This window comes from Neodiprion fabricii, chromosome 3 (genome assembly GCF_021155785.1).
Source record: "Neodiprion fabricii isolate iyNeoFabr1 chromosome 3, iyNeoFabr1.1, whole genome shotgun sequence".
In the NCBI taxonomy this organism is placed as follows: domain Eukaryota; kingdom Metazoa; phylum Arthropoda; class Insecta; order Hymenoptera; family Diprionidae; genus Neodiprion; species Neodiprion fabricii.
Genome location: NC_060241.1, coordinates 24,789,213 through 24,806,053, shown reverse-complemented (window position 1 = coordinate 24,806,053; position 16,841 = coordinate 24,789,213). Strand labels below are relative to the sequence as shown.

The 16,841-nt window shown below is 43.1% G+C and overlaps 1 protein-coding gene across 16 annotated transcripts in view; it reads right to left on the bottom strand.

Annotated features, from left to right (window-relative positions):
* LOC124177183 (CUGBP Elav-like family member 4) overlaps positions 1-16,841 on the bottom strand; it is a 528,908-nt gene that overhangs the window by 45,503 nt on the left and 466,564 nt on the right. For 12 of the 16 annotated variants that reach the window (XM_046559292.1, XM_046559283.1, XM_046559287.1 and 9 more), the window contains one exon: positions 8,135-8,260. In XM_046559292.1, the coding sequence (XP_046415248.1) occupies positions 8,135-8,260 (126 nt within the window). Of the gene's footprint in view, positions 1-8,134; positions 8,261-11,277; positions 11,369-16,841 lie in introns of those variants that run through there. The other 4 variants (XM_046559297.1, XM_046559298.1, XM_046559299.1 and 1 more) reach the window with 3 other exon arrangements.

Sequence of the window (16,841 nt, the reverse complement as noted above, 5' to 3'; positions counted from 1 at the left end):
CGTATAGAGACGACGTCGACGACGACGGTAATCGTATTAATATATTGGACTCGTAAATCTCTACCACCGGCCACAATGCCCCTCATACCGGAATGGGGAGGCTTTTCTCCCCGGGAGATGACGTAACTTCCGGGGAGCCTAATATTAAGTGCAACGTACGACGTCGCGAAGAAAGGAGGCGGCCATCCTTGCCCCGTTGTCTCCGAAACCGGGGCGCTCCAAAATACACCCGATTATTTTACCCCCTACATATATTACCAAGTAACGTTATACTCCCAGTTTAATATCGAGTTACCGATTCAACGCCCAAGGCCATTACCTACTCTGGAACGCCATGGATTTCTCTGATAAGCTATGCGTTGTAGAAAAATTCGACAGAGTCTCAGGGATTAGACCTTACCTCTCTAGACGCGGTTGATTTTTTTTTTTCTTTGTCATCCTATAAATTTACGTCCTTCAAAGATTCTTCCAAATTTTTTCACTTTCTGGATTCGATAACGACGGAACGTGGTTCAGCTAGCTTGTATGAATATATTTGCCACAAGAGATCACGTATAATGATATTAATTTATAGTCGATATGATGCAGAACTTTGGAAGCCTTGATTGCTTCCAATCAGAAAATTCCCATTCTTGCAGCTGCTTCTGAATAATCAATTAAAAATTATCTAACCGATGGATTTAGATTGAAAAAAAGTACACATAATGACAGTATCAAATAATGATGACTATAATAATAATGATAATAATAATAGTAACGACTGATGCCACTGAATTTCGCTTCGAATATGGTAAACTTATCTCCATAGATTCATTTGGTTGATAAAAATAATAACCATCAAACGGTATCGATCAAGGTGAAATGGATGTTCGACAGTAATGATAGTATGAGTCATTTTTTCTCACCTTGATAAGAATCCAATTATACGATACAAAAATTCTGAAATAACTAATGCATCGTCACTTGGGTCATCAAAACCATCTACAGGTATGTGTGTACACCTAAAAATAAATTGATTCAAGACAATAGCAACGTCATGCCTCAGAATTCATATAATTATATTTGCAGGAAAATCGTAAACATATCCAGTAATTCGTATATAGTTGTATAGTTTCTTCCAAGAGCAGATAAGCTCGTAATGGAATAACACGAGGTCGCGTAAGGTGCCCATTACTCACTATCGAAACGGCCCATCTCCGGGATTCTATATACGTGGGTATATCATTACCCTTTTACACACGTAAATCCATCGCGTCGTACTTGACGCAAGAAAAATGTTTGTTGTTTTTTTTTTTTTTTTTATTTCATCATTTCTTACATCTTAGGTTGATTCAACACGGCTTAAGTCGGAGAACATTTTTTTTATTCTCGTTACAATAATTAGAGTTAGATAGAATATCGTTTGCACTGACGAAGGGTACGTGTAATAAATCCTTAAAACGCGTACCGTTAATCCGAAAGTTGGAGTAATAAATGGAGGCAAAAGCATTCGGGGGGAAGCATTGCGCACGGTTTCGATGGCGGCGTTAAGGGCTCGGGGAATCTATTGCGTCCATATTTTGGATGCCGCAATACTAAATCAGGTTGAGCAGACGAGAAGGGTATCGAACAGGGTTGCAGAGGGGGGGGCTGCTATCGAAAATCCAAAGGCCAAAATATATCAAGGTATAAATCATGTTTCCCCGAGGTTGTAGGATGAAAACGAGAGCGTCCTGTCATCCTCGTACGTCCTATATGACGTATTCATTAATCGCTTAGCTCCTAAATCCCTCACGCAGCTGGTCTCGAAATGTTTCCGTCCATATACACGCACACGGCATATACCTAAAAACGTATATACATATTGTATATCGGAGAGTAATACGAGTCGAACGAGAGAAACTGGTGGGTTGAGGAGGGAGGGGGAGGGGGGGGGGGGGGCAAGGAAACGGGGGAAACGAGGAAACGAGGATGGACAACGGGCGCGGGACGACGGGTCCTCGGGGAGAGGATTAGGACCGACATATTGAGAGCTTCTACCAGAAGCACCCTCTGTTAAGCGGACCGTACTGCGGAGTGTGGACCGGTACCTACCGGCGAACTACACACCCTTACCCCCCATGGACAGTGGTTTATATCTACGTGCGCTGGTCTCTGCGAGTCCTCGGGGTGCGCCAACGCACACAAAGGCTTGACGGGTAGGGTGTGCATCCCCTTCGAGTGCAAAACATATTCCCTCCCCATCCCCACCCCACCACCCTCCGGCAAACGTTCTGCTACGTTTCGATATCACTGCGGTGTGGCGGCGACCGCACCTACCTGCTACACTAAAAATACTGCAAAGAATTAACAAGCGCTACGCACCTTTTTACTGTACGACAGAAGAATTCGCGATGTGGCTCATTGGGATACGCTGCGGTGAATCATTTGTTACTTAGTTCAGGTTCAGGATGAGTTTGAAACTGACTGAATAATAACTTATCATTACAGCGCGGATGATGTATATTCACGGTCGGGTATGAATAGCAAGGGTGTTTCTTTTTTTATGGATTTAAACTTTTTTGCTCAAGACAAAGTCTAAACGTTAGTTTTTGCTAAAATTTTTTTCCTCAAGTCTGAAAGGTTTTTCTTTATGAAAAATAGACTTATATAGTGTAGTATGGGTTTGACAGTTCAACTTGGTTTCTCTTTGATGTAAATAATAACATTTTTTGTTTCCAATTAGAAAAAAAGATTCTAATATACTTTGATAGAATTTTTTCTACGATAAAAATAATGTTTAGACCCTGTTCTGCCAAAAAAAAATATATTGTCTTTATCTGAAATACAGTATTTGTTCGTCTAAAAAACGGGTGAAGCAAATATTTTACTTTAGCTTTTCTAGCGTAGAAGAAAATCCTTTCACCGGATCATGTCCACGGGGAGAAATAATCGATTTGTCATATTTCTCGGCACGGGTGTCTTTCCTGCACACGTGACCCGCATTGATACGTACCGATCCATAAATATCCATCATCCTTTATTACCGATAGGTGCGGCTTAGTGACAGCCTCGTGCCATCGGCCACCTTACACCGTTCGCAATGCGATAAAAATTTATTTTCATTTATTCGCTCAAGTATTATTCTCTCGTCGTTTTTATTATTCACCTCGTTCATTTTTCGAAAGCATGCAACGCGATAGCTGCGCCGATGATTCCGGGCAACTTGTGACACGTGGTCGCGAATAATGGAGTGTCCGTAGGTATATTCGCGCCGGTCCGACAGAGGCGCGTTAATATTATACTTTAGGGGAGGATTGCTTTGAAAGTCGGTCGCAGTAAGAGGTAGGGAGAATTCAGCATTGTTCCGGCAAGCTTTTCCGCGACCATTTATACCGCGCGCCGCCCTCGCTATCTGGCCGGCAGCCATATCCTCCTCTCTCCACCCTCTTTTCCGGTACACCTTTAACTCCCGGAGAAGCTGCACCCGTGCAGCACATTGCGAACGATGGTGAGAAACACTCGGGACTTATTTCGAGTAACGTTTCGTTCCATTATTCATAAACATTTCGTAATCTCCTTAGCTTGAGGAATTGCAGTTCACCTCATCTAGGAAATTATATTGTATTATGAGGAGCAATACTTGCGCGCGAAAATTGGACGATCTTTTCCGACGAGGATTCCAGCGCTTTGAACCTCCTCGAGTCGCTGTGTCAGGATAACGGAGATAACTAGGTCACAATAATTCGCTGCACCCTTATGTACGTGATTCATTGTCTCTCGCATTCCTTCGCCGTCCAATTCGCCGCGCGGGAAATAAGTCACGTCCACTTTTCCGAAACCTTTCAAGATACTAAGGTTCCACTCACAGCTCGGAAGGGTTTATACTTCCCTCCCCCTCCCGTCGTCGGACCGTGCCGGAGGGAAGGAAAATAATAATTGCTCGGCCGCGAAACGTGATTTCACGTGGGTATATCCTCTTCTCTTCACACGCTTCTCTGCGCTCATTTCTCGCGAGGCCGTAAAGAACATTGATATCGATTTTACCCGAGGCGTGTTTATCCACTTTATCGGCTCTTGTATCAATCAACTTTGTATCGCACGGAATTCTCTGACGAATTGGTTAGTCGTAATTGTCTTACAGGATTTACGTTGGGATGAGGATATCAGACCATAAATAAATGAAATGCATATTGAAATCCACCGTACGCGCAAAAGTTGAGTAATTAACTGATTGGCACGCATCGGTGTAATCGAATATCACTGCTTCTGTTGAACGTACGCAGAAAAAAATCACAGTCATAACTTGTGCATGCACGCACAAACTTGAACTCTGTAAGCTTGTCTACAAGTTGCAAAGTATAACAATGACTGCGGCTTTACTGTATTTTTATTCGATTTCACGAAAGCGTTGTATATTCACGGTGTACCTTTTTTTTCATCCAGTCTTGAAATAACTTACCGTCATTTCAGAGAAACCCAAGTCCATGAACTTTGCATAGTCGTTTCTGTGATATACGATCGTTTTACTCGGTATTCAGCTGACACCAGAATTTAGACTTTTTCAAACACCCATTCCGGACACACGGAATAGATACACAAAATTACAGAAATTCGAAAGAATTTTCAAAAATCTTTACTTCTCAAATAAATAATCTGAGTTTCATATCCGGTTTTGCTGTCCTTTTTCACCATAGCAAGAAATGTTTGTAATTGATTTGTACAAGTTTGACAGGATGTAAAATTTTTATAAATTTTTCTGCACTGAAACGCATTTTTCTTTGCCTTTTTTCGTCTCCCGTGAATTTTTCAAAATGTGCAACTCATATCGTTATATAACGCGGTTCTAGTCGCACTGCTGCATGCGATAAGAAAAGACGAAACGAACCACGATGCCGTTTGGGTTAAGTAAATGCGTGTACAAAGCCTTACCACAAGAAATTCCGACTCGTTTGATATTCTCAGGAGCAAGATGAAGCACAATGCTGGAAAAATCCTGCGGAACCACATTCGGTGATAGTTCCCTGACGAAACTAATTGAAAATCTGCCAACGCGTGTCGAGTGGCTTCGAGTCATCGAGGAAACGCACAGAGCGGATAAATGAGGATGCGGAGTGCTCGTTCGCATATCGCTAAGCCTGCGTCATTCGTAGGTCGCGTCTGTTCCGGCTCGTCCTCCACACCTCGGCAATATGGCTCCTGATCCTGACCCTAGAAGTGATCTCTCTATTACAGGCTGGATTAGCTGGTTATGAAACTTGCCGCAGACGGCTCACTCACTCGCTGTATACGTAGAGCGAAAACTGGCGCCCTGATGAACTCTATCCAGAAAGTTTCGCCTACGCGTCAAGGAAACCGGCGACCTCCGTGCCTCGAGCCGCCGTTACGACGACAGGCTTGAATTCTACTTAGTCTGATGTCAAAACATCTCGCCGAAATTTGTTCAACAATTATGCATTGTGAGATTGTAATTTGCACTGATTTTATGCGATGTGTTTATTGGAGTGTGGAGTCTAGTCTGTAAGGATTCAAATATAATCACAAACGAGTAACAGCAACGGGATTGTAAAACATTAATACGGAACGAATGCTGGATTCTTGATTTTAAGGCTGACGAAGAGACCTCAATGTACATTATTGAAAGTATTCGAGTACCTATCTTGTTTGTATAATATCAAGTTGATTCGAATTTGCGTAAATCTTATTCCAAATAAGAGATGTTCGTACAACAGATCTTGCAACGAACGTGTCGACGAAAGGTTTGTAAAAAAATGAACGAACTCAAATTAAATATGCGTAAACTGTATATATTGTTTTAGATATTGATTTATGGTGAAATTTCGAATAGCAAAAGTTCTCTGAGGTATAAAAAAATTGGAAGACAATAGGGATGCTCGATAGTTTCTACGCGATACAAGAAACATCTTGAGAAATATACGTGGGAATTTTTCGCCATTGGGGATAATTGGAAAATTGAAATTCCTCGTGGACGTGCAACGAGATACTTCGGTACCTTTTTACGAGTTGCGCAGTGTATATTCCATCTATACGGCATTCGGATGACAGCGCGAGATCAGCCCCCTCGTTTCTCTGTACTAGTTCACTTTGTTCGCGCGATTTTAATCAAAGAGCCGAAAGGCAAGCGAAACACTCTTTGAGGGTTTCAGGCGGCAGGGCGACGTTCTTGGCTGAAACGACAAGATGCGTCTTTCTGCCCAATGGATCGCCCGCCACGTTGCCATCTACGGCTCCGAATCAAAATCTTATTAACTGTTGAAAGTGAGTTTCGCTTGAAAGTGGAATTTAATTACATTCGCGCCTCACTCCCTCCCCACCCCCCCCGCGACCCTCTCATTTTCTCCCCACCACCGATCGTTACTTTCAGTAGTCCACCCAATTTCCACCCTTCTGTTACTCGCAGGCCTCATTTCTGAATAAAAATATTCAAATTACTGCTTTGGCCGGCGAAAATTATTGAGCCTCCGTCTCTACCAATCTCCGCTTTTCACCCTCGGGGCAACCCGTAAGGTCGAAATTATTTCGCTTTCACGCCGATACTTCATGTTATTTACCCCATCTTTGTCTCTCTCTCTCTCTCTTTTTGGTGCGTGTACGTATATCAGGGTGTTTCAGAAAAAAATAATTCACAATTTTCCACCGTGGTACCCCTTACAGAGTTTGTTTTTTTCACTTTTTTGCACATTTTTTTAAATTGCGAATCAACACGTTGTAGTACTTCAATCATTATTTCTTTCCTGACATTTAGTGGAACGCTGTTCTTTAGACAAACCTATCTCTTTTTATCTAAAAAACAAGATTTTTTACGAAGAGCCATTGTGGAAAATCACAAATTATTTTTTTCTGAAACACCCCAATGTTTGAATACGTATCTATCGTATATCCGTCTCATGTGCGGTTTGCACTATCGCGCCGGTATTATTCTCCTCTCATTCATCCAAGTTTATGACGCTCCAAAGCTTTTGGTGTATAGATTGCTTCTCCTACTTTCTTCGAAGGTGATTTTCTTTTCTGACCAGCGAGATTATGTACTCTCTCTATTTCTAAACCTGTTTCAGTACACCATGTTCTCATTCTCCCGTGGTTTCGCACGCACGAATTGTTTCAATGATTGCCACAAAACTACGAAAACGAAGTATTCACCGATCGATGGATGACAAAAATTTGACGTTTCATATAAATTATCCGCAACAAGACTGCAGCTTTACGGAAAGTAAACATTTTCTCCGTGAAACTTCCAAACCATTTCCTATAAAGTAAAAATACAAAATTGGTTTTCCGTCGTCGTGGTATACCCAAAAAGAAACTAAGGGTAATTAAATCTAAACAGTGAAAGTGAATGAGAATTCGCATTCTCTCCGGCAAAGATTCTTATCCAAAGCGTTTCGTTGCGTCGGTTTCCTCGTAAATACTGTAGCCCATTGATTCTTGCCATTACTTATCACGTGAAACAATTCGGCATCTCGGTGCAGCGCCAGAGAATTTCGGAGACACGTTGGCACCGCGGAATACCGAATCGGTTGTATTGAAAATCCAGTCCATGGTATCATTATTAATCCTGCAAGGTGCTAGCGACGTGGGGGCCCTAATGGATACACAAATAACTAGTGGAACTCGCCGGGGTTCGCAGGCAGGCAGGCAGCGCCCTAGGGTGCAGGGGACTTCGCCGGGACTTCGTTGGGGGTGGGATTGAGGCTCGAAGGAGGCCTCGGAGGGATTACGGTCCGCGCTCCAAAATTACTTGTGACTCAGGCCCGCCGAATCTGACCCCCGCACCGCCTCCGTGCTGCCTGCCTGCCTGGAGTTGCCCCACATACACGCTGCACCCTCCTCATCGGCTCGCCCCGGGGTCGTACACATGTCGAGTAAATATATACCTAGGCATGTACGCCGCGTTTGGAACGAAGGTCTGTAAGAAGCATTGCATCGCGTCACGTATCGTATCATATCAGGTATCTTTGTACATGGATTTGGATTATCGAGCCCTCGGCGAATGTAAAATGAGGAAGCTTGTTGTTTTCATTCTTATTATTATTTTTATTACTGTTTTCAATTGATTTTCAATCACACGCAGGCAATCGAATCGGTTCCTTTGATGTTCGCCGAACGATTATAGCGGTTGATTTAACGCGAGGAGGAGAAATGTTGAGGTACTCACCTTTGCTGGTGCCGTCTGGTCCTCGGAGAATCGTGCACTCTTCTATTGTACCAAATGCCGCGAACAACTGTCTGATATCCTCTTCTGTCTGTTGCTTGCTTAGCATTCCCACGAACAGCTTTCTGTCTGCATCCCGTAGCCGTGTCGAATGGGGGTGGGTAGTGGTGGTGGTTTTTAAGGAAAAGAAAAGAAAAGAGAAATACTTTAGTCACGTATAGTACGTCGGGAAACCAATTATCATCCATTAAGAAAAACCTTGCGGCTAACACCGACAACAACAAAGTTACACGTTTTACATCAGCATCCACCATCCTAATATACATATATATAATAAATGTGTGTGTATATATATATATATATATATATAAATATATATATATATGTATATACGTAGCATCAAATCATATTTATGCATATATGAACATATTACGTCTGTGCTAACGCTGGGCTGAGACATTCGTACAGGGGACTCGATACGTTCAAGGTGTCCGATTGTGCAACGCGAGGCTGGGGTCGACGTTTGGCATGCTGAACCGTTCGGACATGGTTGTGAAATTAAAACGGCGGATCGCGCATATATCGATGTTTAACATACCTACGCTGCGATGAAGTGTAGAGTAATTTGGATGAAAGAATTGCAAAGTGATACCAGCACGCTGCACGAATAACAATAATTACAAAATTCAAGCGAGTTGACAAAGTGAAAAAACATGGGAACACAAAGGGTTGATCCGTCCGTTAGCCCAAAGCGTCGCGTTACTTTTGGAGCGGGGTCGAGTTTTTATGCTTGGCAAGAAAATAAATAAATGAATAAATAAATCAACAGAGAAATAAAAAATAAAAGGAGCATTGAAAAACATTATTTCAAACGAAACTTTTCTCCCGTTACCAATTTTTTCTCGCCACTTTACATGTAGTTTGTTTTCGATCGGAATGAAAACTCAATGACAAACAGCTTAAATATTGTATACTGTGATTCGCAAAATTTTCTACAATATTATCCGCAGTAATGTGACAATGTGTGAGAAAGAAAAAGCGATGCTCCTCGCCCCCGCGTTACGACGAATATACCTTGAACGAGAATTCCAAACACGGTGCACAAGCCACATATTTGTTGGGGTTACACGCCATTTAAATATTTAAAACAGCATCATCACAATAAATGCTTACAATCAGCGCACTGCAGCTATTTCTAACTTGTGCACAGAGCAATAGTATAATAAGTAGATAATATAAGATTGACTGAAATACAGTGAAAATTCACATTATTCATATTAATTCTTGACGTTGCGTTATTATAACACGTCACGGTTTCGAGGCGATAATGTTTCAAATTATGTTACGTTACCAGGTAAAGATATACTTGAAATTTATCATCTGCCATTTCGCTAAGCATAATTTGGGCCTGATTGTTGGTTGCTGTACGTATAACAACGTTTTCTGTATGCGTGTGTGCATAAATATACATAGCAAGTATGCATATGCACACGCAAGTCACGTGTGTGTGAAAAATAATATACGAATTCAAATATACGAATAAATGACTCATGATCACCGGGCGTTACCGATAATAACAATGATGATATTAATGATGTGTGTAAATTCATGTTATATAACCGCTTTTCACCGAAGCTTAGAAATATCTGCACTGGGTTACGTTATTACGACTAACAAGGTTGAGGGGACTGGGGGAAGTATCACAAAATCACGTCTAGGTAATACAATAAGAAATTGAACTCACACCATAATCAGAAAAATATTTACAGATACATGTATATATGTATATATATACACACGTATTTATACGAATATATATAAATATATAAAAAAAAACATCGACAACGGTACAACACATTGAACGATCGAGCGACTATATAATATGTGGTATGTATATGGTCACATCTGCAAAAAGGGACTATGTAAATAAATGATTAAGTAGCAACCATCATCAATATAGCAATTAAACGTGAAATAACCAATGTGAAAGGGCTGTGGGGGGGGGGGGGGCGGGGGTGGAGGTGAAAAAGAGAAACAGTAGCAAAATATTTGATTTTTGTGGGGTGGGATATATTCGTTGCGTGAGTCGTGACGTTGAGTAGACGCTCTTAACGAAGGAATATGACAAGAACAAAAAATACGGAGAATATGGTCAGAATGGAATGGAGAGGTGAAAAAGAAGACGACAGGAAAGAGCTTTACTTCGTAGAAAGCCTGTATTGGACTCGCTTCGTCCCGAATCGGACTCGCTGATTTATTTCTGAATCTTGAAAAGTGAAAAGTTTTTTTTTGTAATTAATTTGCATGTACCTATATGTACAAATAAGAGCGTCTACTTACATCGGAGCGTTACGAGGCATATATAATTATAACGAAATAACAATAATTTAATAAACAGGGTAAAAACACGAACGACAGTTTTACGGCTACACGAGTCAGTCACGCACGTGGCACGTACAACACTTCTAATATGATTGGCACACGGACGTGACAGTATATAGAAATATAGAAATGGACGATCGGTGATTGGAGTGGGATGATGGGGTGGGGGGAAGAAGGGGATGATGATAATGATGATGATGATGATACACACGCGGTATGTAGATATTAGATCGAACACCACCGATTAACACGAGTGAGTTATTATACGTTGACGAGATGATGATTGAACGTTTCTGACGAGCTGCAAGCAAGTGGTAGTCATCGGTTGGTAACGCGCGTCGCCCATCGATCTTGACTGTGTACAACGGAATTGAATGAAGTTTTTCTTCTTCACTTTTCTTCTTTCATCGCGGCGAGAAAAGCAAATGACGAAAATGAGAAATTTTTCACTTCTCTTCGCGTGATGTAAAAATCACGGTGAAGAGAGTTTTAGATGTGAACTTTCGAATCCGCGATATCAGCAACGTCGTTGATGGGGGGAATCGTTATGAGGGGGAGGGAAGGGGGGGGGGGCGGAGAGGGTCCCGGGATTTGAAGAGTTGAGGTGGGAAATTAGCGATTAGCGAATGAAACTCTGCAGCAAACTGTGCTGGCCGAGTCACCGGTGATGGCGTGATGAGGGAAGAAAGTACTTTTTTCATTTTGTAGAGAAGTAGAATAGAAGTCTGGAAGGAAGCTAGCTATCTCCTGGAAGTCGAAGTTACCTTCAGCAGCCGCCACTGGTGCCTCCTACTTCCAGAAGATTGCACTGGCGCTCCCGTCGTCCATCATGCACTCTGTAATACAGAACAGAAACAAAGATGGCATTGTGCCCATAAACCAGGTCATCATCATCAACGTACGGTGTGGGTGTCTGTCGGTGATAAAAAAGAAAATAATTAATTTCACAGAAATGAGAGAAACAGAAACGAATAAATAAATAAATTAACATAGCATGTATAGTATATCGATGCAGATCACTCAAAATTAGCGGTATGTTATATGAACAATCTACAGAAGTATGCCTCGTCAGAATCGTCAAGAATCACCTCTCGTTTAATTCACATTCGTAAATGGTATGAATTTCTGACTGTAATCAATATTTCTTTGGTACTTTTATACTTTCATTTTAATGTACAGTGCGAGATATTTCTTCGAGTATTCCATTCGTTCATCGGGTATAGGATATATGTATATTATTGTAATCTAACGATCGTTGTAATGCAGTTCATGTTCTTTAATTGAATCATTAGAAAAAAAAGGATCGTTCGAATCAAACATATATTTTCCATCAGGAGCTAAATTTTATTTAATTTTACCAAATATATCGTTCTCTCGACGAAAAATTATCACGGCAGTAACAATATACATTGTTTCGCTATCCATAATGAATTATTTTGATTCTCCAACAATTCTTTTCTCTCAGTGTAGAAATCTCGGATAGAGGAAATTCGTCCGAGTAAGGGAGGTAAGGTACCTGGACAACAAGTGCAACCTTTCGCTAATATCGTGGGCGCGTTGACTCTGCGAAATACGGGAAACCTCCCAATCTTGGGGCTATCCTTGCAAAATACAAAGGGGATTAAAATAATCAGATAACAACGCTACAATTGGCAACTAGATTCGTAAGTATTTTTCACCGCAAGCAGGTCGCTTCCAGCATCTGATTCGAAGTGATGGCAGCCGTCGTGGTAAGACGCGAGCCGCGACGCGCTTACTCGCGATTTTTAAATCGAGCGAGAAATAGCGAGAAGGGTTGAAAAGTGGGCTAAATTTCAGCCGTTTCAATTTCAGGCAAAAGTAGACCGAACCTCCCTCTCTCTCTCTCTCTCTCTGCAGAATTGACGTCTCGAAACACGGGGTTGGTTCTGTTTCCAGCACTCCCGGCGGGCTGGTTCAACGCGCGTGTAATAAGGCATTTAAGGAGAAGTGGCCGAGGCGAGGCGGAGAGCCCGTATGTAGGTGACGCGACGAGGGGCGCCGTCGACGTCGTCAGGGCAGCTCCGGGCTCTGGGGCGCATTTAAGGATTTGTCTCGGGAAATTAGATTCTTGGCCCACTTGCGCACGGCCCGAGGATTCGGGGCACGGACCTCGGTTTTCGTCGCCTATTGTCCCGCCGAGACGAGGAATTCGACTTCCGCCTCGCGGTGGAGCGCTAACAGGCCTCCACCCCCCAGGTTCGACAAAAATTAACCCCCAGCGCGCCGGAATTATAACGACTCTCATGCCTCGGTCCCCGTCTTGAAACGAACTTTTCGGTTTCTATTCCGCGAGATGGTGGCAAACGTTCCCCCGCGACTCGCTTCGCGAGGCACAAACTTCCGACGACGGTGTTTTGCCATCCTTAACCCGAATTACCGTGTAATTTACTTCCGGAACTAATTCGCGTCGTCAGAATCGGGGCTTTCATTATTTTAGTAATTTTTTTTTTTTTTCATTTCTGTTATCATGCCAGTGATTATCTGGAAGTTCACCGATCAATACTATTATTATTAATATCGACGTGATTTGATGGCCCGATTAGATAAAAAAATTCTTCTTCTGCAGAATCAATGACTTTTTCTTTACACTTACGAACCTGACAGACAATCCGTTTTTCTTCGAATTAGATTTTCGTCCTTGTGATAAATTAATCTGTTCAGCCAGAAGGATGATCATATATTGCGTCAAATAATTTGTGATTAATGCATGAATTTCTTATCTTAATCAAACAAATTTACCATAACAGATTCAGTAAGACTGTAAGACTGAATATCATGTTCGAAAAAAATCTCCACTAAAAATAATCAGACTTCTATAGTTGAATAATTATTGGAATATTCTAATACTCTGGCGTGTAATTTTTAGAATCACTCGTTGGAAATTTCCGTCTCCGTTAAAAAGGAAGAGTAAAATATTTCAGTTGCCAATTTTATCTTTGCTAAACACAGCCCCGACGTATGAATAAATAAATAACTATAGAGGGGAAGCAAATAGGTTCTTAATCATGGCAAATGATGACTTGTGAACAAAGTTTTAATGAGCAGCGTTATATGGAACGCTTTACGAGGTGTATGTGTACAAGGTGTACAATGAGGAATTTGAAAAGAGTGAATAAAAACTATGTCGACGGACCGCGCCGAACTTTTAAGAGCAGCGCCCGGCCCAAGGAACAAAGCGTCTTCAAACCACTTACTTAATCACGCCGAATAATAATACTTTGTTTATCGAAGTAGCGGTGATGAAAAATTAACCCCCGGGAAATTATCTCGTCCTGCACGAGCGCCTCGAGTTGCGTGGTTGTTCCCTTGTTCATTCTCTCTCTCTCTCTCTCTCTTTCCCTCCCTCCCTCTACCTCTCAGTTTGAGGAAACTTTTAAGCGAGTTAACGCATGTCGAATAGACCGCAAGGGTGGAGCTGGGCGAAACGAAGAAAAGCCGGTCGGTTAACGGCAAGCAATTTACAGAGAAACGCATTTAATATTTAAGTCAGCACTTTCCCGTTCGTGCGGCCGGTGAAAACTCGAATTCGGTCGGGGAGATGCGGGAAAGAAGGGTGTACGCGTGTATAGCCGACGAGGAAGCGAAAGAGGCTCGAATTTCACGATCAAAATCACCGTCACCGCCAAGACTTTCCTTTCGAAACCCTCCTCCCCCGGCTTCTCTCTTTTTCACTTCCGATCTTTTCGCGAAGCGGTATACATTTTCCATCCCCACATATGCAGCGTTATAGATATATAGTCAAGGGCTCGCGATCGTAATTCTTCGACGTCAGCCGAGCCTATCGAGACATGTAATTGAGGGCGAGACCCCGAAGATATTCGATTTATGCATTTTCCGGGAAAAATCTTTGTAACTCGATCCAAACGTTATCCCGATAGTGAAGTTGGCCCTGGCGGAGGTGGGCGAAGGTAGGGCGATGTGATAGTGCGATACCGTGGGATACGCGTTTATCTGGAGCAGGCGAACGGCTGCGAGGGGGTGGAGGGGACGCGGAGTCGGGGCCCGAAGGGAGGTAGGAGCAAGGTGGAGCCAAGGTGGTTTCGCCGAGGGATCGAAACTTATCTACTTGCTCAACTGGTGCCGCTACATCGTCGGCCTCTCAAACTCTCTCTCTCTCTCTCTCTCTCTCTCTTTCTCTCGCTCTCCTCGTCCGATTGAACGCGAATTGCCATAGCGGCGCGAGAGCCGTGAGTTAGTCCGAAACTTGGCGAGATACGCATTTCTTGAATCCGCGGGGGTTTTATCAATGCACAATTAACTCCGAGCAAAGAACCTCGCCTTCGTGGCTCGTTCGAAATCCCGCGGGAAAGAACAAGAAAAGTAAGTGGGAAGGTATGAAACACGAAAAAGAGATAAAGGAGCGAGCGTATTCCCGTGATCGGGAAAAAAAGGAAACAGGGAGAACTTCACCTGTTTCTTTTTCATCTTTTTTTTCTTTTTCTCTTCATTGTCCGACTCGGCGGAGGGAACCACCGACCGACTGACGCGTGGCGGTTGAGTATATCTATGATAACCACGGTATGGCCGCAGCCCCTGACGCAGAAGAGGCTGCGCAGCGAAGATAAGACCGCGAGCTGATACTTTTCGTGGGCTTTAGCACCGTTCGAATGGAAGCGCCCAGCAGCAGAAGCAGCGAACCCGGGGGTGAAGGGCGAGCCGGGTTTCCTGAACCGAACCGTGACGTCACCAGGGGCAAGACAAAGGTGGAAAGTTCCCCGAATGTTGGGTTTGGATGTGAAGCCTTAGGGCGCGCAATGAAATATATTTGTATACATTACCCTGGCAGCTATTCTAAAACAATTCTACAGCTCTGCTCTCTCTCTCTATATCTCTCGAGTTTCCCCCTCGAGCTATCAGACAGATAGTGGCAAGAAATTTGGCTGGAAGAAAAAAGTGTCAAGTCGGGGAAACAGCGCGGCAAGGTGCAGCCTCGGCCATCAGTAACAGCTCCACCCCATCCCGACAGACATTAAAGATAACGTAGAGACCCCTTAACGCGTTGCAATTAAAATTTGATCTAGCCTTTGTATTACTAATAGGCCATTACTCCGGGGAGTTAAGTTGCCTTAAAGTGTCTCCGCGGCGAGTGGGATCTATAAATGACGTAATTAAGTGGCACGAGGGTCCAAGATGGTCCGTAGAGGGCAACCTTTATTGGGGAAAAAGCCTACAGCCTCCGACTCGGGAAACAATGAAGCCATCCGAAGGGACGAATAGAATAAAACACGTTTTCCAGTAAGCTCGTCGAAAAAGGGTTCACCGAAATTTCTCTCTTCCTTCCACTTTCGTTTTTTTTTTTTTTTCTTTTTTCCATTTTCTCAACACTCGGGTTCAAGGGTCTTTCCAAGCGGACTTTTCGGAGATATCGACGCTGCTGAAATTAGGTCCCCGTATAACACACGATAGCTTGCCTTCCTGCGCGACCCACTCTTACAGGATTGAAATCGGAGCCAGTAGTTGACACAATTATTTGTTTTTACCCCAATCAATTTGCAATTCACTGAAATCGGTGTCAATTCGTTACACAGTGATTGAATCTGCGATGATCAAACCAACTGCCAACAACGACGAAATCGTAACTGTCAATCGACAGTGCAAAGTGTTATAAAATATGTATGTAAATTTTCCAAATTTTCATCCAAACTCGCAAGCGAGGGAGAAAAAAAATTGAAAGCTCGATACGGAGAAGTTGCCCCATTTTTCTGCACTCGCATCACGCCGAAAACGATTCTTCAGAATAAAAAGAAGGATAAATTTCAAACAGATTGCAATCCCCTCGAATGTACGGGTATATATATACCTATAAGATAACGCTCGAGAAGATTGAAGTCTGACAAAATTTGTTACGCTGGTACAGCGCCCACGATGAAAACTCACTAAACCGCAATTGATACTCGGAACTTAGGGGAAGACGGTCAATACCGTCTCCATGGTCTCCGCGTGTAGCCCGACTGTATCTATACCGCGAGTATAGTCACGTATGCTCGGCTGCATAGGACGGAGGTATGGCATAGAAACCTGCTCGGTGACGTTGACTACTCGGTAGCAGCGAACGGGGTCCGGGGGAGAGATTTTGTGGAGGGGTGCCGGCATTGCGAGCGGCCGGAGATTACAATGGCATCTCCTCGAGATTAGCATATGAATTACAACCCCTTTCCATCTCGGCTGCGGTTATCCGGGACGGAGAGAAGTGCGACAATACGGATGCAGGCCGCGAAGTCATGCGGGCAAAGCGTACTCGGGCCACCTGCTTAAGATCCGGAAAGTGCTTCGGATGGATACCGGTACGACACCGCCGAGTGTACAG